The 25,788-nt window shown below is 36.3% G+C and overlaps 1 protein-coding gene across 4 annotated transcripts in view; it reads right to left on the bottom strand.

The window, feature by feature from the left end:
• ERO1B (endoplasmic reticulum oxidoreductase 1 beta) overlaps nt 1-25,788 on the bottom strand; it is a 68,282-nt gene that overhangs the window by 3,121 nt on the left and 39,373 nt on the right. The window contains exons 6-16 of one of the 4 annotated variants that reach the window (XR_003730345.2): nt 25,143-25,216; nt 18,099-18,219; nt 17,597-17,643; nt 14,612-14,623; nt 11,638-11,664; nt 7,997-8,089; nt 7,620-7,866; nt 6,419-6,488; nt 4,575-4,631; nt 3,229-3,315; nt 2,130-2,263 (exon numbers count right to left, since the gene is read on the bottom strand). Coding sequence is in view for 2 of the 4 variants with exons in the window: in XM_015126968.3 (XP_014982454.1) it covers nt 2,130-2,263; nt 3,229-3,315; nt 6,419-6,488; nt 7,620-7,866; nt 7,997-8,089; nt 11,638-11,664; nt 14,612-14,623; nt 17,597-17,643; nt 18,099-18,219; nt 25,143-25,216 (912 nt within the window). In the remaining 2 variants the exon portion in view is untranslated. The remainder of the gene's footprint in view (nt 1-2,129; nt 2,264-3,228; nt 3,316-4,574; nt 4,632-6,418; nt 6,489-7,619; nt 7,867-7,996; nt 8,090-11,637; nt 11,665-14,611; nt 14,624-17,596; nt 17,644-18,098; nt 18,220-25,142; nt 25,217-25,788) is intronic. The other 3 variants (XR_013416001.1, XM_015126968.3, XM_028849469.2) reach the window with 3 other exon arrangements.

Here is a 25,788-nt window from a genome sequence, read left to right as displayed (position 1 = left end):
ATAAAAACCACCAAACACTGAAGCTTCCATGTTTCAATGAGTATTCTCATTAAGATTGGTTTAGAAGGGGCAAAGGAAGCCTGTTACTTCATACTATCTGCAGACACAAGATTAATAATGGGAACAGTGATATGAATAATTCTTAATAAAGAATCTCAAATCATTTACGATTGGTCTAATAAATTTATTTTGCACATTTCTCTTCGAATGATTGCTCTTCACTCAACGTTGCCCAAACACACTAATTTGTCTTATGTTATCAGCTTCCTAAGGGTAGAGACTCTTACTCTGTCTCCTGTTGAGTCTCTCTCCTGTGCCCCATGCCCACGGAAGCTTCTAGTATTCAATAAATGATTACTGACTGATCAAATGAAGTGCTTCTCAGAACAGGCCAAAAAGTAAAACTCAGGGATGGGAGATATACAAAAGTAATTCTAAAAGCTCAATTATCCCTATGGACAATTCAGGGGTGACAGAAGAAAAGTCTTTAACTATTTGATAGAAGTAAAGTTATTCCTTAATCACTTAGGAGGACAGGCAATGTTCTAAGCCCATCACATATATGATCTCACTATCAGGAAACAAACTAGGAAAGCAGTGATTTGCCTGAGTTCATACACTACTAAAGAGCAGGCCAGGATTCCAGAACTTTAGGACCCCTGATTCTGAGTCCATTACTCTGGGGAACAATAAAAGGTAATAAGCTCTAGATATAGAACTAAAACAAGAAAGGCTGCATTTGTGAGTATTTTTTATGAGACTGAAAGAAATTTTCAATTGTTTTGAAATTCTCAATTGTTTTCATCTTTCTCAACTTGGACTTAAGAGATGCTTAAATTATTTACAATAATTTTCAATTTATTTAAATTTCATTCAGTATCTCCTGTGTTATCTTTCTACAGGCCTCATAAGTGGACTGAATTTTTTATGAAATGCCAGTTCGTGGATAGTCTATATCTATCCTGTGCCTGAAATCTCAACCTACATAGTCATCTTTAAATACAGGGAAGCAACAGGTGAAATCCTTGCTATTGAGATGGGAAATGGCCAGGCACAATGGCTCACGCCTGTAATCCCAGCACTTTGGGAGGCCAAGACAGGAGAATCACTTGAAGCCAGGTGTTTGAGACCAGACCGAACAACAAAGTGAGACCCCATCTCTACAAAATTTTTTCTTAATTAGTCAGGCACAATAGCATGTGTCTGTAGTCCCAGCCACTTGGGAAGCGCAGGTGGAAGGAACGCCTGACCCCAGGATTTGGACGCTGCAGTGAGCCATGATCGCACCACTGCATTCCAGCCTGGATGACAGGGCAAGACCCTCATTTCTTTAAAAAAAAAAAAAAAAAGCGGGGGGACATATAATAAATCTGTTTTTAATTTAACTGCTTCTTTTTAACTTAAAACACATGTTAAGAAAAACAAGAAATAATCTGTGTATTACTTAGTCCCCTATTTTTTTTTTAAAATTCTTCTTCAAGTTGACTTTTTTCTCTTTTTCCCCAAGGAATGGGCACAGTATTATTTTCTATGATTCTTTTCCTTCTGTTCTGTATTCCTCAGTTGGCATTACATGTATCTCTGCCGGCAAATTCAAATTATTTTTTAAACCACTGGTGGTATAAACAAGCAAGCAAATTATATGTCTGAATACAGAAGTAAATCATGTAGAAATGAGTGAAAGAAAAATGACCTCTGAGCTTCAGAAATAAAGAGCATACTGCAGGAAAGAGGTGAGAGAAGAACAAAATAGTAATGAAAATTTAAGAAAAATAAGGAGCAAATGAAGCTTTTAATTTTCTTTTATCATCTTCTCAATCACACATTCCTTACTCCTGCTATTGTAGTTGAACAAGTGATAGCCAAGTAAAAAGAATATTAGAAGAATATCTTCCTCACAAAATTAAGGCGGCAAACGGAAAAACACTGGCAGTTGGAAACTCAGATTTTCCTGTGACCTGCAGAGAAACTGGCTTGTCAGCATTAAGGCCTCTTGAAGTTAGTGCAGGTACAATACAAATTTTTTTTTGTCAGCAAAACAAACCCTACTTTTAGCAGAGAAGATTATCTTTGCAGTTTGTTGAAACCCAATGGGAAATCAAAAATCTTCAACACATAATAGTTCTTACCTTCCAAAAGCATTTAAAAGAGCAACTATTTCCTGTCGGGTGAGCTGGAAGCCTTTAGATGGACTATTCTCTGGCAGCTTTTGGATTTCTTTTTCAGAGAATAATATCTTCAGGGCAGTTCCTAAACCCTGAGTCTAAAGAAAATACCAATAAACTCATAATTAACTTTATATAATAATAACTAGTAGAAAGGCTTAAAGGAATATATAGCCACTGTTATGACAGTTAGAAAATTCATATGAACTGAGCTTTTCACAAAAATGTTACTATAGTTTCTACTTTCTCACAGGTTATGCATATGATAAACATATCTGAGCTGTTAAGGAAACCTGAATAGTCTAACACTTAATTGAATATATATCATACTATTCCAAATTATTAAAATGCCTTTTTTAACCTTGAAAATATCATATTAGGATTACAATGCTCAATTTGTAACCATAAAGGATTTTTTTACAGCTTTTAGCATTTCAAAACTCAGAGATTAATGATACCTACACTTAATAATTTCTCAATTATTAGCACTATAGAAAAAGACATATTTGATTTCAGTGTAGCCTCCCTCCATTGTAATAATTCTGTCGCTTAATTTCCTATGAATTATCAGCTTTGTAAGAAAAAGAGAAAATATTCACCAATCCTTTGACACTGGCTTACACAGAGTAACAGACCTGTCATACGGAGCTTTCCTATTGTCACTAAGTGACCTTCTTTTGCTCATTTAAACAAATTCAACGACCAAGACTTGATATTTCAATCTTTTTATATAATTACATTTTACCTTTCTATATACATATGTAAAATACAAATATACTCGGTTCGTAATGACCACCAACTTCACAAATGAATCTGGTATCATACCAATAGAAACACAGACACAATGAAACTAAAATCACTAAAGAATAATATGAGAAACATCCTTTCACATACATGTAACACGTATACCTTAATAAATTTCATCAACAGAAAAAACACTTTGGATCTGCCTATTTCTAAATTCTAATTCAATGAACAATGAGGACATTTTAATAAAAAGCTTGCACTCAGTGGAAAAAATAAAGGTTAGCAATGGCTTCAAAAGAGAAGACAGTACATGTACCTGTAATTTTCCCCATAATCTGCATTTGTCACATCCAACACAGTCCATTATACGGGAGATATTCTTGAAATGTAATCGGAATTCCTCCTAGCAAGCAGAAAATTTTTCAGTCTAATTAGACTTTTAAAATTGAACTGCATTTGGCTAAATGATAAGTTTTGATGCTTATTAATAAAGCAGTTGTGTTTTTCATTTGAGGAGTTTTGCTTTGTCGCCCAGGCTAGAGTGCAGTGGCACAATCTTGGCTCACTGCAACCTCCACCTCCCAGGTTCAAGGGATTCTCCTGCCTCAGCCTCCCAAGTAGCTCAGATTACAGGCACATGCCACTATGTCCAGCTAATTTCTGTATTTTTAGTAGAGACGGGGTTTTGCCATGTTGGCCAGACTGGTCTTGAACTCCTGACCTCAAATGATCCACCCACCTCGACCTCCCAAAGTGCTAAGATTATGGTGTGAGCCACCATACCCAACCTGAGTTGTGTTTTGCAACAGTAAAGAAAAATATTTGAACTTATATAACATGGCACATAAAATACTGACATCAATGGAAATTACAAAATTCATTCTGCATATTAATTCAATAAACTCTTCACTTAGGAGCTACTTTATGCAAAGCACCAAAATATGCACTATGGGAGACACAAAAGTAAATAATACATGGTCTTTACTTTTAAGGAACTTAATTGCTGCTTCCATTTGTTATCTATATACAACCAACAATAAATATGTCTAGTGTATGTTTCACTTATTTTTGATTCTTTGCTTTGTGTAAGGCTGTATCAGAAAGCTAGTCCTAGAACAAAAATCAATTTTTGTATCACTCCTTAGTACCATACTATGTATGTTTGTCATGGTTGCTGAATCAACATGAATGATAACAGGCCTGTGTGACACATATGGTCCCACAGTCCTCTATGTTTGCCAATGCAGTTTTTATGGAGATGCTTGCTGGATCCCTCTATTTTGCTGTAATAGTTTCCTACACTAGCCAGGCATGGTGGCTCACACCTGTAATCCCAGCACTGTGGGAGGCCAAGGTAGGTGGATCAGTTGAGGTCAAAAGTTCGAGACCAGCCTAAATAACACAGTGAAACCTCATGTCTACTAAAAATACAAAATTAGCCAGGTGTGGTGGCATATGCCTGTAATCCCAGCTACTTGGGAGGCTGGGGCAGAAGGATAGCTTGAACCCGGGAGGCAGAGGTTGCAGTGAGCCAAGATCACACCACTGCACTCTAGCCTGGGCAACAAGAGTGAAATTCTGTCTCAAAAAAGTTTCCTACACTGGGGAAATTCTCCTGCCTGTAAGCATTTGTGTGCAATATGCCTTTAAGGTTGGTCTCACCTTATCTGCGGATAAGATTGGTTAAGAGAAAATTTCCTCATTTGTTTCACATGGCAACTGTAGAAAATAAAAATCATTTTATTGCATTGAGGGAACTATTTTATTGCATGAAGCTGGAGGCAAGTAGCCTGAAAACTCTGGCTACCACAAGCCCTGACTAGCTGCCAAAGGGTTGAAAGGAATCAATACCTTTGCAAAGAAAGACAATATAAATAGAACACAAAAAGTCCTGTGCTGGTCATATTCTCATGTAATATAAGTTCTTTGCAGCAGATGGAAAATGGACATAGGTTCTCCTTCATACATTCTTGACAAACAGCAAACACAATCCCAGCATTGTGTAGTTAAAAACTTGTTGTGAGACTCTTAGGCTTTGCTTATCTCACTTTCCTCATCTACAAAAACATCCATAATTATAGTTGCCCTATTACACAAGATCATTCTGAAGATTAAAAGTAGAACATATGTGTCGATACTTAGAAAACAGGAAGCATTATAAAAATTCATTATAAAATGAATTATAAAATTCATTATAAATTAAAAATTCATTATAAAAATGAATTAACATATTAAATACCAAAATGGCAATATACCTCTAAAACAACTGTAAAATAAAACAATCTTCCAACACTAAAATATAGTTGTGACTAAATTACTTATTTCAGAAATACCAAGAAAGTCTCACCAATGGAGAATCACTCAGTATTGATTTATTGGTTCCTATAGTACATCCACATCTAAAACATCTTGGGGTCAAATGTGTTTTAGAATTCAGTAGTTTTTAAATTTTAGAAATACAATACATGTACTATATATTATGAAACATCTCACCAGAGTGTGAGGAAACACCCTGCAGTCAAATCCATTAATGTTTCTGTAGCAAAATATAAAAAATTCATACCAAGCAGAATTTGAAAAACAAAAAACCCCACAAAACTATGAGTATCTGCTATATTCTTACATCAGTTTAGGTCAGGTTTTGCTAAAAAATTACCTTGTACTAAACATGAGAAAATGTTTCAGTTTTTGAAACTACCCGGATTTCAGAAGTGCATGTAAATGACTGTGAAGCTGTACTCAAGGATCATTTGTGGCCAGGTATGGTGGCTCGTGCCTGTAATCCTAGGTACTTGGGAGGCTGAGGTGGGAAGACAGCTTGAGGCCAGGAGTTTGAGACCAGCCTGGGCAACATAGCGAGACCCCGTCTCAAAAAATAAATTTAAAACTAAAAAAAAAAAAAAAAAAAAAAGTATTTGCCAATTTCAAATACTTTTATAAACATTTTAAGGGTACAATGTGTTTCTTAATGTACTTTAAGCAAATGAAAATAAAGAACACCTAACATAAAGTTTGGTAATGTTCCGAAAACATTCTCCTTTTGATATCACAGGTTAACAGGTAGTTTTTACCTTTTAAGTTAGCCCAAAGGGACAACAACATAATAGTTTCAAAAACTGTAACATTCTATAAAATAAGCTTTAGAAAAATATGTTATTTATTGCCCTCAAAGTGGCTAAAAGCTCATGGTATTTTGAAAGCTGCATCAAAACAACAATATACACTGATTTTAAATAAAGAAAACTTTCCCTCAACTAGTATCTTTTAAAAAGACATTTATAAAGGTGTTATAGGACATACTAATGACCAACGATTCACTAAGCAGTTGGTCAATAGGAACTGAGAAAGAAATATGGAAAAGGCTTTTTGTACCATTTGTGGTAAAATCCAATCAGACCAACTTTGACAAGCTGGAAAACTGGAAAAGAAAATAGTTTAGATGAACAGCGTTAAAACATAACCAGCAAGCTGCTCCTAACCCCATGTCCCAGTCAAGAACTTTTTACCTTTAGTGACTTGGCCCCTTTTTTGTCACCTGCAAACATGGATTTCTCATCAAAGTGCATGGGAAAGGACCTGATAAAATGATAGTATTGTAATAAGTTACACATGAAAAATCCACGTACTCTGTATCAGAAATCTGATAAAATTTTCTATCCTTACAAATATTTAAAATTCATTATTTACTCTGATTTAAGGTTTGGTAATGTAGAAAAGTGACAAACAGTTCACACATAAACTATTTCATAAAAGACTAAAGCAAGACACAGATGGCTGTTAAATTTGATAATACTGTAATGTTTTAAATAAATGACATAATCTAAAAAATTAACTGAAAACAATCTATGTAAAAAATAGGCAATATTCTCTTAATATTCTTTAAAAATTTAATATATAATTTACTTTAAACACTTCTTAATCTTTCTCCTCCATGCTTATTTTAAAAACCAGTAAACTTGAGTTTTCTTGACCAAGTGTTTTGTTTAAAAGGTTATATTCTAGAAGGTAAGGCCAATGTTTCCTTACATATCCACCCCAATGCAAACACACGTATAGTATCACCTAAATTTAAATATAGTAACTAGAGGCCAGGCACGATGGCTCACGCTTCTAATCTCAGTACTTTGGGAGGCAGAGGAGGGTGGATCACTTGAGGCCAGGAGCTTGAGACCAGCCTGTTCAACATGGTGAAACCCCATCTCTACTAAATACAAAAATTAGCTGGGTGTGATGGCACATACCTGTAATCTCAGTTACTCAGGAGGCTGAGGCACAAGAATTGCTTGAACCTGGGAGGCAGAGGCTGCAGTGAGCCAAGATCGTGCCACTGCACTCCAGCCAGGGCAACAGAGCAAGCCTCTGTCTCAAAAATAAGTAAGTAAATAAAGTGACTAGAAGAATACAAAATTGGTAGAAAGACCATTAAAGTAGCACTAAATTTTGATACTACATAAAATTCAGTGATATTTTAAAGCACTATTCTCAAGTGTGAAAATTTCTAGAAAAAAAAAAAAAAACAGCCTTATTGATGCTTTTTCATCAACATTTTCAGAAATATTTTTAAATTCTGTTGTTCTATTGATCACTTTCCTCTTCTGTTCTACATCTCCCCTTGCTTAACTGTTAGGGGTCAGTTTTTGTGCTTTAAGTGCTACCTCATTTGAATACAGAGAGGAGAATTTCAAATCACGGATAGTCAATTCTTACTTTGTATCTTGAAAGATATTCAGTAGAAGAGTTTTTGTGTCAGCATCTTCTTCTGCATTTCCAGTGTAAAGATCGACAATTGAGCGCTCAAAATATGGAGCCACCTTTGACAAAGCTCGAAGCTCAATCAAGTATAAAAAGTAAAGATTCTTGAGCCTTCTCGGACCTTCTCCCTTGGTTTCCACAGGGTCAAAGCGGCGTTTGAATTCTTTAATATTAGGTCCCCAACTGGGCTTACCCCAGGTTTCTAAAGAGAAAGAGAAATACATTACATTATTTTAGTAAACAGGATTTTTTTTTTCTGCTCTAAAGAATATGTATTCCCTCCAATAATTTTTACACTAATAGAAGGCAAAATCACTTAAAAATATGATTACCTTCCAAAAGATAATTTGCGCATAGATGTAAATTGATGCTAGCATGAAGTCCTGATATGAGCTTATAGAAGACTCTTTTCTCCAGACACAAACCTATTCAGAAAAATATTGAAAAAGAAATCACACCTATTTAGATATCAGAAATATTGACTCAAGGAGGTTTAGTATGTAAGCTTATTTTTGATTGAAGAACATTATAATAAATCAAGGAATAATATAAAACTGATTAGATCAAGATTTTTTCAATAGAAGGCAACGTAAGATTTTGGCTTCAGAATGAAGTTCACTGAATATGATGAGAACTTAATGCTGAAAAAAGCAGAAAAGTTTGAGCAACTGGGAGTCAGAACACTATGGATAAAGCTGGCAAGTTCCCATGTTACTCGGACAGCAACAGCACGGGTTTTCTTGTTGTTTAGGCTAAGAACTTACTAAAGCAAATGTAATTATAAAGTCACTGCTGGATTTTTCCCCCCTTCCTTATATGTGTTATTTGCTAGCAGAGAAATAAGGGTTTTATTAACCTTCTGCCCTGGAATTGTCTAATTTTTTAACCATACATTCTACTTGTAAGGAGCTGAAATTTGGAAAACAGAAATCCAGAAATTTCAACTAATTAAAAAAAAAATACATGTTGACTATTTACTGCTTGGGTGGAATCATATCAGTGGAGTACAGGAATGGAAGAGAACGTTATTTGATGGAGCCTTAAGCCACACGGGCTTTTTTGCTGAGAACTTAAGAGGTCAAGAGAGCCGGTCATCCTATCCTAACCCCTGCTCCCATTTTAAAAGATCTTCTCTCATAATAGGAGTAATGCACATTGTGAATGTATTTAATGCCACTAAACAATAAACTTAAAAATGATCAAGATGGTAAATTCTATGTTATATATACCTCACCACAATAAAAGAAGTTCTTCAGAAAAGTAATATTCTTTACAGGAAATTTTTAAAATAAAAATGCAGAAAATTTTAAGAAGTCAGTGGATACAGGGCCATTTGCTTTTCCCTCCTTCATCCAACAGGTTTTTAACACTTTCCCCATGCAGGGAAATGGGCTTTAACAGTGGAAAGTAAAATAGTATCATTTATATGCTGGGGGAATTTTTTTTTTAATATAAGAGTATTTATGTGGTTTTGTGTCTATTAAAATTTTTTAGCAATTCACTCTCTTTCTGTCCTATCACAGATGACTCTGAAGCACATGGCCTCTAATTGGAAAAAAATAATTCTTTTGAGATCTCGTTCCCTAATTGGGAATTCTTGCTAGAATATTCAAATTGTCATGGATGGGGACCAAAAGAAATTAAATTTTATTTTGTAGCTTCCTCCCTAAAAGTATATGGCAATTTTGAATGTTTATGATAACAATGGATACAAACAATATATTTAATACAACATTAAGTACTAACTTCTCTTCTACTAAAACTTTTCATCAAATCTATTATCAAGTAACAAAATATCAGATATGAAGTTCACTTTGTTTTCTTCCCGACCTCTCTCTCTAAGCGGTGCTTATGTCCAATAAAATGGATAAAGATTAGAGAAGGGACAGTAAGCAAAGCAAAACTCATGAAAATCCATATGCCTACAAACCAGGACCTGGAAAACTGGGAGGCAGTTATAATTTGCAAAGCCCACAAAGCCCTACACTGAAATGAGGCAGAGGATAAGTGAGGGGAGAGAAATAGAAATGTATTTCCACAAACTGTGAAAAACAGGTAACTTCAACCATATTAATAAAAAATAATGCACCAACTAAGTGCACCCAGACACACAACACACTCAGCAGGAAATTGCTGGAGAGCTTCTCCTGGCCTACATACAGTCTGTGCCAGGCTGCAGGGTATCTTTAATTATGGAGGTCCAGGCAAAAGCCTTCTCAATCTCACTCTGAAGTAACATCTGCAAAAGCTGACTTACCAAGGCAGAATCCACCAACTTCTAACAACATAGAGCAATTCAGTTACACAACTTAGAAAATGGTTCTCTTCTTCCTCTTTTTGATTTAATTTCATTAAAATTCATTTTCAGCACCTGAACTCTCAGAAAGGTGCTGCATTTACTGTAACAGTAACATTGGGCATTTGGACATGGATTCGTGGTTTCCAAAGGAATCTTTACAGACATCATCTACACTCACAGTGTAAGTTAGTAGGATTGCTATTGCTCCTCTCCACACTCCAGATGAGGAAACTGAATCTCAGAAAAGACTGAGTCAGTTGCCTATGAGGGAATGCTCTTTGGAACCACAGATCAATATTCAGGTACTCCCAACAGTAAGACTGGAAGAATGGTTGATATAGTATACATAGAATCCAACATTGTTTCTAAATTTCATTCTCATTACTAACACTCAGAGTCTCTGACTACCTCTTCTAGCCTAAATGCTACTTTCCACAATTTGTATCTTTAGAGTAGAGCTTATTAAACAAAGCTAAACATCTTCTACATAAGTGATTTTCTCATATGATTCCTAACAGAATTTGCACATCAATAATGTTCACCTTAATAATGGCCAATGTATGCACATAGTTCATCGCAAACAAAGAAATAGGCCAGGTGTGGTGACTCACACCTGTTATCCCAGCACTTTGGGAGGCTGAGGTGGGCAGATCACTTGAGGCCTGGAGTTCAAACCAGCCTGGCCAACACGGCGAAACTCTACTGAAAATACAAAAATTAGCCAAGTGTGGTGCCAGGTGCCTGTAATCCCAGCTATTTGGGAGGCTGAGGCATGAGAATCACTTGAACCTGGGAAGCAGAGGTTGCAGTGAGCCGAGATGGTGCCACTGCACTCCAGCCTGGGCGACAGCGAGACTCTGACTCAAAAAAAAAAAAAAAAAAAAAAAAGAAGTAATATTCATAAGATAACATGACCAAATGACATGCATAAAATAGAATTAGTTTTACTCCATAGTACTCCTAAAAGGTTATGGCTATGAAATATCAATTTTCCTATGTCATTCAACTTACTTATCTGTTACTAATATATTTTAATTTTTAATTTCATAAACTAATGGCAATTTGGTAAGGTAAATTTTTAAAAGCATTATATATCCAATTATTAACCTAAGTTATTAAAATCCTACAACATTTCACCTTTCCATTAATAGCATTTAATATTTACAACACTGGAAGTAAAAGAATGCAAAAGCATATAATACATCAGGATCTGTATTGCTTTATCTTTTAATTAGACAAGGTTAGACTATATTAACATGGCAAACATGTTTTGAACCTTTTGAATTCATATTTATCTTCCATTAATTTTATATATAAAAAGTACTTCCTTCCAAAAGGAATGTCTCCACTTTTAAAATATTTTGCATTACTTGTTACTAGAGAAGTAGCTTGAATGAACATTATATACAGAACAGAAATAAGATTAGGGAAACAGTTATGAAAACCTGATGACACTATTTGGCCTGTGTATTTATATAAACCTGGTTTTTAGCTGAGCACTACCTTCAAAATTTTCACATAATTGTATCCCAATATGTTAACCTAAAACACATTTTTTTCAAACACTGTGAAAATTAGTTGACTAGGTAATAAAATCCTAGACCTTACAAAAATATGCTAAATAAATCAGTATTTTTTACAAAAAATCCAATAAATTTAGAACAGACTGTTTACCTTCTAGCCATGTGTAGAATGATTCTCCTGAGAAAGAAAGAAAAGTGGATTAAAATATTATATGGTCATTTATAAAGTAGAATAAATTAGTTTATAAAATATTTCTGCAGGCTGCAGGGCATGGTGGCTCATGCCTGTAATACCAGCACTTTGGGAGGCCGAGGTGGGCAGATCACTTGAGGACAGGAGTTCAAGACCAGCCTGGCCAACATGGCGAAACCCCATCTCTACTAAAAATACAAAAAATTAGCTGAGTATGGTGGTGCAGGCCTGTAATCCCAGCTACTAGGGAGGCTGAGGCAGGAGAATTGCTTGGACCCAGGAGGCTAAGGTTGCAGTGAGCCGAGATCATACCACTGCCCTCCAGCTTGGATGATAGAGTGAGACCCTGTCTCAAAAAAATAAATAAATAAAAAATAAAAATGACAGATTACGTAATCTCTCTAAAATGTCTACTGCTTCAGGTAAAATAGAAAAACAGTCATATGGTTCTAGGAAATAAAGCCTACAAATAATTTAAGTAACTTTAAGTGAGTGTTTTTATAAATATTTTGACTATTAAATTTTTTAAGAAAACATTTCAGTCAAAATATTATGAGCTGGGGACAGTGGCTTGGACCTGTAGTTCCAGTTAACTCAGAAGGTTGAGGGGGAAGGATTGCTTGAGCCCAGGAGTTTGGATCCAACCTGGGCAACATAGCGAGATCCTGCCTCTTTAAAAAAAAAAAAAAAAGTATATAAATCTTATTCATTGAAGGTGTAAATATCTGAAAACATGGAACAAACATTTTAACAATCTCAAATTTGCTTTTCATAACAACCATAGTGCTTTTTAAATATTCCAAAAAAACAGTGAATTATAATTAACACAAACATCAAACTATTGATTATTCCACTTTTCCTAATCCAATAAAACTAAGAATATTTCCTTAATTTTTTTTTTTTTTTTTTCCCGAGATGGAGTCTCGCTCTGTCACCCAGGCTGGAGTGCAGTGGTGCAATCTTGGCTCACTGCAACCTCCACCTCCCGGGTTCACGCCATTCTCCTGTCTCAGCCTCCTGAGAACCTGGGATTACAGGTGCCCGCCACCACGCCTGGCTAATTTTTTTGTATTTTTAGTAGAGATTGGGTTTCACCGTGTTGGCCAGGATGGTCTCGATCTGCTGACCTCGTGATCCGCCCGCCTCGGCCTCCCAAAGTGCTGGGATTACAGGCATGAGCCACCGCACCCGGCCAAATATTTCCTCAATTTTCTAAGACTAATAAGGTTTTAAGGGGCAGCTAAGAAAATCTCTTAATTTTCGATATAATTCTTCAGGAAAGTTAATACTAATATAACACAGAAGGGCTTGACTAATCTGTGTACTAAATGCTGAAGAACATTCCTGGGGTTGGGGAGATGCTGGTCAAGGGGTACAAAATTTCAGTTAAAGAAAAGGGGTAAGTTCAAGAGATTTATTGTAAAACATGGTGGCTGTAGTTAATTACAATGTACTGTATTCTTGAAAATTGTTGTGATTTAAAGTGTTTAGGCCAAAAAAATGGTAAGTATGTGAGCTAATTAGCTCAATATACCCATTCCACAATGTATACATATTTCAAAACATGTTAAACATGATAAAAATATATAATTTTTATTTGTCAACTTAAAAAAAAAAGAACTATTCCTGGCCCTATAACCTTCTTCAGAGTGGGGGAAAAAGAAAGAAAAGAGAGCAGTCAATAAGGATCAAAATTGTTAATGCACTTCCTGAGTTACCTATTCTGTTTTTTTTTTTTTTAATTGAGAACGATAGAAATTATAGAAAAACCGAACACTCAGATGAGCTGAGTAAGGAGTCTAGGGATAAATTAGATGGTGGGGAATTACTTTGCTTACTGAGAGTCTTCATATTTTGCACAACAATGAAAACATCTAGCAAATTAATTCATTCAACATATAGTAAGGATCACTTATCATTATATCACTTGTGATTCAGAAAACCTCAGTGCCAACAGGAAAAGTCTAGTACCCAACGTACTAAAAAATATAACATATGGCCTCTATCAATCTAACTTAAACTACCACTGTATAGTCTTACCTACCGCTAAAAAGGGTCTCTTTACTGTCTCCCCAAGCATGCTTGACTTTCTCAACTCCCAGCTTCATGCTGTTTCCTCCAACATGTACTATCCAATTCTATGGATCTAAATGTGTCCCATTATTCAAAATTCACCTCAAATGCTACCTCCTCCAGTAAGCTTTCCCACATCTCTCCCGTGAGATACGATCTCTTTCTCCTCTAAGGAGCTATATATCATCTACCGTTTGTACCAGGTATGGAGTATTTTTTTACCTCATTACCATTGTTTATGTACAGTGCTTATCTTTCCTACTATCCTATATATCCTCAGCTCCTAGAGGGAAAGCACCATGTTTTAAATACTTTCCTATCCTAGACAATGCCCATCAGTGCCCCTGAACACAGACAGGTAAACATTCAGTTTAAATAATTATTTTGGCTATTTTGGGGGTATCTTTTAACCAGCATTCATTCAGTAATCAATTGTTTATAAACTGCTCGTCATCAAATTAAGTATTATATTGATACCTGAGATTAGAAATTTCAAAGTCAATAAGAAAATAAAGAGGTCACAAGACAAATTATCTGGTAAAACTACCTTAATTCTTTCTCCCCACTCCTCAGAACATATTCAAGTAAATTATATAATAACCAGAAAATGGGGAACTTGTAATGTGACCTGATTTACAAACTAAGCATTTAGGAAAAATGGTCTTTTTTTTTTTTTTTTAACATAGGATAACTTTATATATATATAATAATCTTTTTTTTTGGTCACTATTCATTAGTAGTTATTTTCTTAGAAAATAGGAATACTTTCTTCTGAATTACATAAAGGAAAAATCAAATTCTGATTGTTAAAAAAATTTCCTCCACACTTGAAGCAAACACAAACATGAGTTTTGCTCACCATCATCTTCGCCTAAAAGAGAGAATAATAGAAAAAATTTTAGAAAATGTCTTACATAGCTCAGATCCCAATACTATTTTTTGAGATTAAAACTGTTAAACTATTAATTATATTACGAACCTTGGTCACTGAGTAGACATCCTGCAAATGAGTCTCTTAATCAGAATATAGGCCAAAGAGTGTAAGATTTGCACATTTTGGCCAGGCGCGGTGGCTCACGCCTGTAATCCCAGCACTTTGGGAGGCCGAGGAGGGTGGATCACCTGAGGTCAGAAGTTCAAGACCAGCCTGGCCAACATGTGAAACCCCGTCTCTACTAAAAATACAAAAATTAGCCAGGTATGGCGGCATGCACCTGTAATCTCAGCTACTTGAGAGGCTGAGGCAGGAAAATCACTTGAACCCAGGAGACGGAGGTTTCAGTGAGCCAAGATCGTGCCATTGTGCTCCAGCCTGGGCAACAAGAGCAAAACTCCATCTAAAAAAAATAAAGAAAGAAAGAAGCCTGGGCATGGTGGTTCAGGCTTGTAATCCCAGCACTTTGGGAGGACCAAGGGGTCAGGAGTTCAAGATCAGGTTGGCCAAGATGGTGAAACCCCATCTCTCCTAAAAATACAAAAAATTAGCCAGGCGTGGTGATGGGCGCCTTGTAATCCCAGCTACTCGGAGGCTGAGGCAGAGAACTGCTTGAACCCAGGAGGCAGAGGTTGCAATGAGCCAAGATCACACTACTGCACTCCAGCGTGGGTAACAGAGCGCAACTCTGTCTCAAGAAAAGAAAAGAAAAAAAAAGATTTGCACGTTTTAAAATACAATAAATAATAAAATACCAGAAAGCAACTAAAAATAGTCATTAAGACCACTATTTTCAATAATTAATTACTATATAAAGTTGCTCCTTTAATCATTATGCACACAATCCTCTCTGAACACTCCTGTTTCCATCCTGGAATATTTTTCTCTTTTAAATTACTGCTCCTCAGCAGAGATAGGCCTTAATGACAGTACATCCCGAACTGTAATCAGTGAAAGCCTTGGGCAAGGTGCTGCTTCCGGGAGGCCGAGAGGTGGGGAAGAGGCCAGAGGCTGGGCTCTAGGGCTACACGGCAGCTCTGCCTATCAGCTTTATTATGTGGGTTCTGAAGCGAGATTTCATTTTTGGACAAAAGTTCCTATTGCTCAAAACCTGTTAGAAAATAGTTGTATAAGCCTACGGGTTATGACTCAGAAACGTGGAAGAAAGAGTTAAGAAGATTAAAGAACTATTAATCAACCAATTTCAATGGAGATAGCATGTAAATAGCATGAGCAAGAGCTATTACTACATAGAGTACTCCTATAACAGCTAGGAACCATTCTCTTTACCTAGTCTTGTCTTCTTTCATATTTCATTTTTCTTCTTGTCTCCTCTTCCCTTCCTCTTTTTCTATGTAGTAGGTTTCCTGTTTCTCATCTTTCCAGCATAAAATGTTATGTCTCCAATATATCACTAACATGCAAGTAAAGTGTTTCTTAGGACTTGATGGTTTTCTTAAGTGAAAAATTGTATTTTCTGCTTTAAAAGTATTAAGTGGCTGTAGGAAAGGTCTGGAAGAACACCTTTCAAACTCTGTACTATGGAATAGAAGAGCTTTCCCTTTTCACTTTATGTAACTATTATATTGCTTCAATTTTTTACAAAATGTTGTGGAATTAAAACCTTTAAGTTGAAAACAGAAAAGTTGTGAAGCAAAAGTAGTAAAAGAGACAAAGGATAAGAAGCCAGGCACGTCTTTTTCAGGACCAACTTCCTTCTCCAGGCAGTTTCAATGTGAATTTGGGGAAAACGAGTATTTGCCACATTGTGATAGAGTGAGCATGAAAAAGCAGTCTATGCAGTCAACCCTTCCAAGTCTATTTGGTTCTCAGAAAGGTCTAAAGATACAAATTTAGATCAGGAAATCAAATTTCTTAAAACACTCCCCATCTAAAGGAAACACTGGAATGGAGGTCAATTACAGAGCTGCTCCCAGGGTTTGGCTCCTCATTGAGAACAGAATGAGGATGTACCCACTGATGACAGTAAAGCTGTTCTATTGAAATATAATGCCAGACACAGGTGTTAACTTAAAATGTTTCTAATAGACACATTTTTAAAATTCAAAAGTATACACACACTACAACAAAAATATGTTACATGACACATAGGTTGTAGTAGTCTTACCACTTACCAAAACAATAAGGTTCTGTCCAACACCAATACAATTTTTACATCTAAATAAGCTAAGATTAAATAAAATTTAAAATTCAGTTTCACACTAGCCAAATTTTGTGTTCAACAGTCCCATGTGGAAACTGGTTACTTTATTGGACAGTACAGATATAGAGCACTGCTAAAGGCAGCCTACGTTTCTCATTTTTCCTACTCAAAGTGTGGCACATGAGTCGGCACCTGAGGCAGTACCTGGGAGCATGTTAGACTGTTGGGCCTCATACAAGATCTACAGAATCAGAACCTGCGTGTTACCAAGGCTCCTAGGTGATTTGTACGCACGCTGAAGTCTTAGAAGCAGTTACAAGACATTGGCTGTCAAACTTGGTTGCATACTGGAACCATCTGGAGAGTTTAAAAAATACCAATGCCTGCTGTTCTCATTCCAAGGATTCTGACTTAATTAGTATAGTGTAGGGCCTGAGAATCCAGATTTTTCAAGAAGTCCCCAGGAAATCTTTGATATATATTTCTTACTCACATATTTTAATTATTTTACATAAACTTCCTAGTTCAGGGTCTGGCACAGAGCAGGCACACAATAAATGACAGTAATTATGTAAAACAACATGCCTAGAAATCTCAAGACTTGACTATGAATTAATCTTATACTTTTTGTTCATCATTCAAATTAAACAAAATATAAAAATGAAAGCTTTTTCAATATAAAGTTTAGTTATAAAGACATTTTATAAACAATGAAAAGCGTGAAAATGTACCTAGGAAAAACCTACCTCGGCTAGGTGCCAGAGGATTTAAAGGACGATAAACAGATCGAGGCCTGAAAAAGAAAGCATAATACCCGAACATAAAATGGTTTAATTTTTATAGTGTATAATTTTATTCCAGTAGAAACAAATACTCCCCTCCCCACCCTCTCTCTTTTTTTTTTTTTTTCAGACAAGAGTTTCACTTAGTCACCCAGGCTGGAGTGCAATGGCGTGATCTCTGCTCACTGTAACCTCCGCCTCCCGGGTTCAAGCGATTCTCCTGCCTCAGCCTCCCAAGTAGCTGGGATTACAGGTACCTGCTATCACGCCCAGCTAATTTTTTGTATTTTTAGTAGAGATGGGGTTTCACCATGTTGGCCAGGCTGGTCTTGAACTCCTGACCTCAGGTGATCCACCCGCCTCAGCCTCCCTAAGTGCTGGGATTACAGGTGTGAGCCACAGCACCTGGCCTCTCCCCACCCTCTCTTTATCAGTCGTTCCTTCTTCCCCCACCCCCTCCAGTTACTTGAAACAGTTCTCTTCATAGATGCTGTTCCACACTCTCCATGCAGAGGTCCCTTTATAGCCAGTGTAACGCTCTGGGTTCAGCAATAGGTCTACATACTGAGCAGCTGGAGATCTCTCATCTGAATAAGAAACAATTCATAAAAACCATCCATATTTCACCATTTATCTAAGAGTTAACAGTACAAAGCAAATCGGACTACTCAAAGGTAAGAGAAATGCCATGCTTTTCAAGTAATCTCCAACTTAAATGGTACAGTGGCTAGTACACTTGTGACTACTTGATGCAGGATTTGTAATAACTTCGACAAATTCCTTAAGAGAAGAAAAACAACTCTTCCATTTCCTTTGGATATGCAGTGCTCTCTTAAGCAATACAACATTCCCTTCACCTTATCAGAGGTATGAATCATTTCTTAAGTTTTAACCACCCAGGACTGAAAAGACCAAAGAGAATCATAACCTGCTTTAATATTTCATATGATTTATTCTCTAAGAATATACCTACCTAACCACGCACTTGGAAACATTTTGTAACATATATTGTATTAAAAATAGAGATTTCCCTGCTACTTTCTGCTTGGAGTTATGAAGTAAATGGCTCCATAACGTTGTGATCCAAATCTGATTATTCATAAAGCTATACCATGCTCTAGTTTTTAAAAGTTATATATTACTGTTTTTACTGATGTTAACATACTGAAGTGCTTTTTTTGCTCTCAAACTAAAACGTAGTAGGCACAACTTTCACGAAGTTGTTGAAATATTTAAAATGAAATAACCATTTTCCATATTGAAACCCAAATGAGTATTTACCTGATCTCCACTATTTGGACTTTTTTTTTTTTTTTTGAGACGGAGTCTCACCCTGTCACCTAGGCTGGAGTGCAGTGGTGCAATCTCAGCTCACCACAACCTCTGCCTCCCGGATTCAAGTGATTCTCCTGCCTCAGCCTCCCTAGTAGCTGGGACCACAGGCGCGCACCACCACATCTGGCTAATTTTTGTATTTTTACTAGAGACGGGGTTTAATATGTTGGCCAGGCTGGTCTCGAACTCCTGACCTTGTGATCCACCTGCCTTGGCCTCTCAAAGTGCTGGGATTACAGGTGTGAGCCACCACTATGTCCAGCCCTATTTGGACATTTTAATTGAGATCTCTAAGGAACACAAAAGATTTTAAAAATCTTAATTATTGAAGCTCACATTCTGAATAGAAATGGGAAACGTGATTTTCATAGCTAAAGAAAAATTACAATGACTAGGCCTCACACATATATGCTCATAATACATATAAGCTCAAGTGTTATATATGATGGCACAAATATATTCCTTTATTTATAGGCTTACTACCTTTTGTTGTCATTAGTTTAAACAATAATACATAATAATAGGCATCTGGTTTAAAACAGGAGTCAAATATGGTCATTAAATGTCCCTCTTTCATTACCTGATAGTATATTTTCCTGTAAGTAAACAGTATTCCCTGGACAGTCAATGACCACAGACTGGGATTATCCATGATCACAGGGCAAAATAACATCTTGATCCATGCCTTCCAAGAATTACCTGGCACTTTTTGTTTCTGAGACAGAGTGAGATCTCAATGTGAGATCTCAGCTCACTTCAACCTCCGCCTCCCGGGTTCAAGCAATTATCCTGTCTCAGCCTCCCAAGTAGCTGAGATTACAGGCACTCACCACCATGCCCAGTTGATTTTTTGTATTTTTAGTAGAGAAGGAGTTATGCCATCTTAGCCAGGCTGGTCTCAAACTCCTGACCTCAGATGATCCACCCGCCTGGCACTTTCATGATGTAGGAAGAATACAAGGATAACTAACAATTTACTATATTAAATGGGTTGTATATAACTTAGACAATGGAAACATGATTTTGCAGACCATAAGAATACTGGCTCTATTTCTAGCTCTAAATTTGAAAAGATACTCCACTATAAAAAACAAGGCAAATAAAACAATTTACAGATGGATAGAAAAAACTGTCCAAGAACACAGATTGACTCAGGACTCAAAAACAGTAACTTTCAAAAATCTTAATTTAAAATAAAAATTCAAATTATGAAGTATAAGTGTGGCTTTTGATATGGGCACAGTGGTGCATGCCTCTAGTCCCAGCTGCTTGGGAGGCTGAAGTGGAAGGATCACTTGAGCCCAGGAGTTGGAGGCTGCAGTGAACTATGATGGCACCACGCACTCCAGTCTGAGCAACAGGCCCTTTTTTTTTAAAAAAAAAAAAAAAAAGAAAGAAAGTATGGCTTTTAGTAAAGAAAAAAAATCTTAAAACTCAGTATTTAGTTGTATAGTTTTAATCTCCAAAGCTGCTCTTACATAAATGTCTGCAAAATTGAATTACGTATAAGTTTCACAATATAACATTAATTTATGTTCTCTGATGCATATATATGTACATATTCCTAAATAATTTGTGTGTGTGTGTACATGTAGGACTACATGTGTATAGAATCCTCTACAAATGTACAAATTGGATGAGTACCAACCGCTTCTCCCAACAAAACCAACCAAATAATAAAGAAGAAAAACCATGATTCAAATATTAAACCATGATGATTTAAAATATACTTTAAGGTAGCTAAAAAAAAAAAAAATCACAAGAGGAAAATCAATTATATCAGGTTTTTCATTGTTCTTTTTTAAGAAATGTGGTCTCACTTTGTTGCGCAGGCTGGACTCAAACTCCTGAGCTCAAGCAAGCCTCCTGACTCAGCCTCCCAAGTAGCTGGGACTCCAGGTGCTCACCACAACACACAGCTCAATTATATCAGTTTATATAACTACTTAAGTAAAACTTACATTTTTAAGATTCTTAATGTTTATTCCCTTATTTTAATCAATACTTGAAAAAAAAAAAAACTTGTAATACTTTCTCAAATCATGAAGAGTGGGTTTTGTTAACCTACACAAGGAGTTTGCAAACTACAGTTTGTGTTCCAAATCTGGCCTGCTGCTTGTTTTTGTAAATAAAGTTTTCATGGAACACAGCCATGTTCATTTGCTTACATACTGCTTTCACACTATTATGGCAGAGATGAGTAATTGCAACAGAGACCCTATAGTCAGTCTATAAAGCCTAAAATAGTTATTATTAGTCCATTACTTACAAACCTTACCATCCTCTGCTCTATACTGACAAGAATGTCATGAGACATCCAGAGTGAGCAAAGTGTGTGGCAGAAAGCAACTACAGGCTAAGTTCTCTACAAACACACTAGCTGGCAGTGCCCATCCTTATCCCTGGGCCATCTGTGACACTGATTTTCATTTGTTCCTCAACTGCAACTTGTCTCAGTTTGTACAGCTGCATCATTCATTTAGACAATTCTCTCTAAATTATCTGGCCCTCTACTATGACCTCCCCTACAAAAGTTTTATCTTCTTTCTGCCTCTACAAAGCAGCTTCATAATTCCTAACTCTGGGAATTCATGCAGTTGAACTAGTATTATTTCCTCCTCTTCAAGTATACTTTTTTTTTCTTTTTTTTTCTTTTTGCAATGAGTCTTACTCTGTTGCGCAGGCTGGAGTGCAATGGCATGGTCTCAGCTCACTGCAACCTCTGCCTCTCGGGTTCAAGCAATTCTCCTGCCTCAGCCTCTCATGTGGCTGGGACTACAGACATGTACCACCACGCCTGGCTAGTTTTTGTATTTTTAGTAGAGGCAGGGTTTCGCCATGTTGGCCAAGCTGGTCTCAAACTCCTAACTTCAGGTGATTCACCCGCCTCAGCCTCCCAAAGTGCTGGGATTACAGGCATGGGCCACCGTGCCCAGCCTCAAGTATACGATTTTTTCTAACTGAATTTCCTTGTCACTGTCCTAATTTAATAGAGTTATGAGGTCATACCACATTTTCTAGGATGTTAAACTTTCCTCCCTACTTCCTAACTCATATATCTTTTAAATATTAATGGTAGCATATAGGACAACTTAGTGTGCAAGCTCTTTGCTATGGTCACAGATAAAACAATACTGTATTATAGACTCAGGATTCAGCTTAAAGCCCTCCATCACCAACCCTACCCCAAACTGCTACTAACTCACTGTTAAAACATCATTTACAGTCAAGGAGAAGATATAGTATATATAAAGTGCTCAAGAAATTTTGATACACAACCAGATTTAGAAACTACTGTTTTAAACATTAAATTTATTAATGAACATATTTTAAGGGAAAAAATAAAACTAGAAATCTATCGTGCTATTTAGGCTTTTTATGAAATAACTAGTTCATTCAGCAAGTATTTACTAAGCACCTACCACGTCCAGGCACCGTTCTAGGCACTAGGGATACATCAGTGAACCAAAAACAAAGCCCTTGCCCTCAAGTAGCTCACAATCTAGCTGGGGAAGACTGACAAGAAATCGATACACTCAATAATATGCCATATACTGTCAGGCAGTTGTTAGTGCTTGGGCAGGGTGGGGGCCAGCAGTGCAAAGGGACGGGGAGTGATAGTGGCTACTATCTTACATAGCCAGATGAGAGCAGGTTTTTCTGATAAAGTGACATTTGAGGAGAAACATGAACCAAAAAGAAGAAGCAAGCCATGATAAAGATAGTAACAACAACAACAACAACAACAACAACAACAAAAGAGCGGTAGGAAAAGCAGTTTACCTTAAAGGATATTAAATTACTAAATTATTTTAAAAACTACGATTTGATCTATAGGGATCATCTTCCATTCAAACGAAGTCATTATCAACAACAAAACGGCGGGAAATGGGGTATATGAATATATTCCCCAGTAAACTAGGTAAATATTCTTTATATTTTTGTTTTAATCCACTGAATTTGGGAAACAGCAATAACTAAACAATGATTATAAAGCTACCCTGACGGTAATTTTAAAAACTACTACAGGCCAGGCATGGTGGCTGACGCCTGTAATCCCAGCGCTGTGGGGTGCCAAGGCAGGTGGATCACCTGAGGTTAGGAGTTCGAGACCAGCCTGGCCAATGTGGCGAAACCCTGTCTCTACTAAAAATAAAAAAATTACCTGGGCATGGTGGTGCATGCCTGTAATCCCAGCCACTAGAGAGGCTGAGGCAGGAGAATTGCTTGAACCCAGGAGGCAGACGTTGCAGTGAGCCAAGATTGTGCCATTGCACTCCAGCCTGGGCAACAGAGTGAGACTCCGTCTCAAAACAAAACAAAACAAAACTGCATATAAACCATTGGAATATATATGAACATTACAACTCAGAAGAGTCATGGTAAACCAATTAGTAGGTACCATGGTTTTATAAGAATATAAAAATAATTGATTTAAAATATAATCTTGAAAATCTTAAGGGGATGATTTCATATAAATTCTTAAGAAACATCTCTTACTTTTTACAATTTAAGAAACTAATATTTTAAAAAACAGTTAACACGGCTGGGTGCGGTGGCTCACGCCTGTAATCCCAGCACTTTGGGAGGCCAAGGCGGGTGGATCACGAGGTCAGGAGATCAAGACCATCCTGGCTAACACGGTGAAACCCCATCTCTACTAAAAATACAAAAATTTAGCCAGCCGTGGTGGTGGGTGCCTGTAGTCCCAGATACTCGGGAGGCTGAGGCAGGAGAATGGCGTGAACCTGGGAGGCGGAGCTTGCAGTGAGCCGAGATTGTGCCACTGCACTCCAGCCTAGGCGACAGAGCGAGACTCTGTCTCAAAAAAAAAAAAAAAAAGTTAACACTGTTTATACTGATGGCAGGTAATCTACATATCAATTATTTATAGCACGTACTTCCTGCAATTAAGTATTTTATTAATTACCTATTTACCATAAAAGTAATATATATTCACACAAATTATTAATCTGAAAACCTATTAAATAAGCACTATTTATACTTTCATCAAAGAATAGGTAAATGGACAATTCAGAAATAAATGACGATGAGTGTTAAGCACTCAAATATAACTGTAATGACAAACAGAGCAAATGCAAGAGTAAGGAGAAGTTCAATGGCTTGCTTTGAAAAAACCTTTACCAATTCTATACATCATAGAGAGGATACTTCATTAATTACCCCTTGGTATAACCTTACTCAGATTCCTTTAAAATTTCCTTACTGAAACCACATAAACCAAGATAACATTCCATCTCCCACCATTATTCTCAGTTTACCAGACTACAGCAGAGGCTCACTCTAACTTACTCCACTACAGGCTGGATTGGTAGCACAACTGTAGCTGTGAATCTTTTTTAAAACTTTAGGAAGCAGATCACTCTAGATGCCTGAAGAGTTCCAAAGAACTATTTCCAACTATGCATACTTAATCCCCAAATTATTTTCCACTATGAAAAATATTACAATACCAAGGAAAAAGGTGAAGAGAAACCAAATGAATGATTTACGCCTACTTAGCACAATTCTTTGGGAATATTATCCTATAGATAAAAAATTTTGAGTCACTGCAATTACCTTCTGTTAAGAGAAGTGGTAGTTACTCTGGTGGAGAGTGTCCAGTCTTTCTACCATTCCAGGGGACTCTTGGAAAAAGGGCTGTGGAGAAGTTGAATTAGAGTCCTCTCCAGCATTAGAAAGCATCTTTATATGGGTTTGTTAAGACCTCTAGCAAATTCCAGTGTAAATATTTTTACAAAACGTTCACAGACCTATAACTAAGTGGCTTCAATTGAAGGTCCATGGCAGATGGGGTATCATAATGGAAAGAATACAGGTTTTGGATTCGGATATGGGATCAAATCCTGCCTCAGCCTCTTGCTATTGTGTGATCTTGGGCAAGCTATTTAGTCTTTTTCAGACTCAGTTTTCTCAGATATGAAATTAATACACACTTATGAAGGTAGCTGCAGAGACCAGAAATAATGTATTTAAGGCACTTAACACAAGGCCTGGAACACAGGCTCTCATTAAATGCCAGTATGAATGATAAGGTCTACATAGCAAAATCCAGTATTGAAGCTATAATTCAGTTTATATTTTCATTGATTAAAAATGTCTCATGAAAAGGTTAAAGTTAAAATAATGTAATGATAATAGTTTATTGTATTACCATCAAGTTCACAAAAGTGATCCCGTGAATCATCATATCTTGCCCAGTCAATGAAAGCTTCTTTGCTTTGATTACTATGGGAAGGAGGAATAAAAAAGAAAAATTATTAAATTTAGAGCTGCAACTTTTAACACTGTATTCTAGTATCATTAAAATAGATAATCTGAGGTCAGTTAAAGATTAGATGATGCCACAATTCTGTTATTAGTGATTACACAAAGGAATGATAAAAAACAAGTTATATGAAAATATATATATTAATTTCCTTGAGTAATTTATATTTCTTAACTACACTGAATTATGACTAGTCAATATTTTAACTAGAAATTAATTTATAAATACATATAACATGTAAACACAAAACTCAAGCTAAACTTTTCAATTAACTTAGAAATTATAATGTTAATTGTATTTTTTCCTGAAGTAATTAAATTTACTTTCAGAATTCTTTTAATTTAAATTGCTTCTATACTTACAAGATCTAAAATACCAGTAACTGTATTTCTATAATCTCCCATCCAATGTGGTATTCACTGGTTACAACAATGCGACTTTCATCATGGTGTATCATTCATTTCACAGCCTACTTATCATTTAACAAAATCTATGATCAAGATTTCTGACTTGAAGAACTGATGAGGAACAA

Source organism: Macaca mulatta, chromosome 1, assembly GCF_049350105.2.
Source record: "Macaca mulatta isolate MMU2019108-1 chromosome 1, T2T-MMU8v2.0, whole genome shotgun sequence".
NCBI lineage: Eukaryota > Metazoa > Chordata > Mammalia > Primates > Cercopithecidae > Macaca > Macaca mulatta.
The sequence above is the reverse complement of the archived record's forward strand: the minus strand, read 5'-3'. Positions and strand labels throughout refer to the sequence as shown.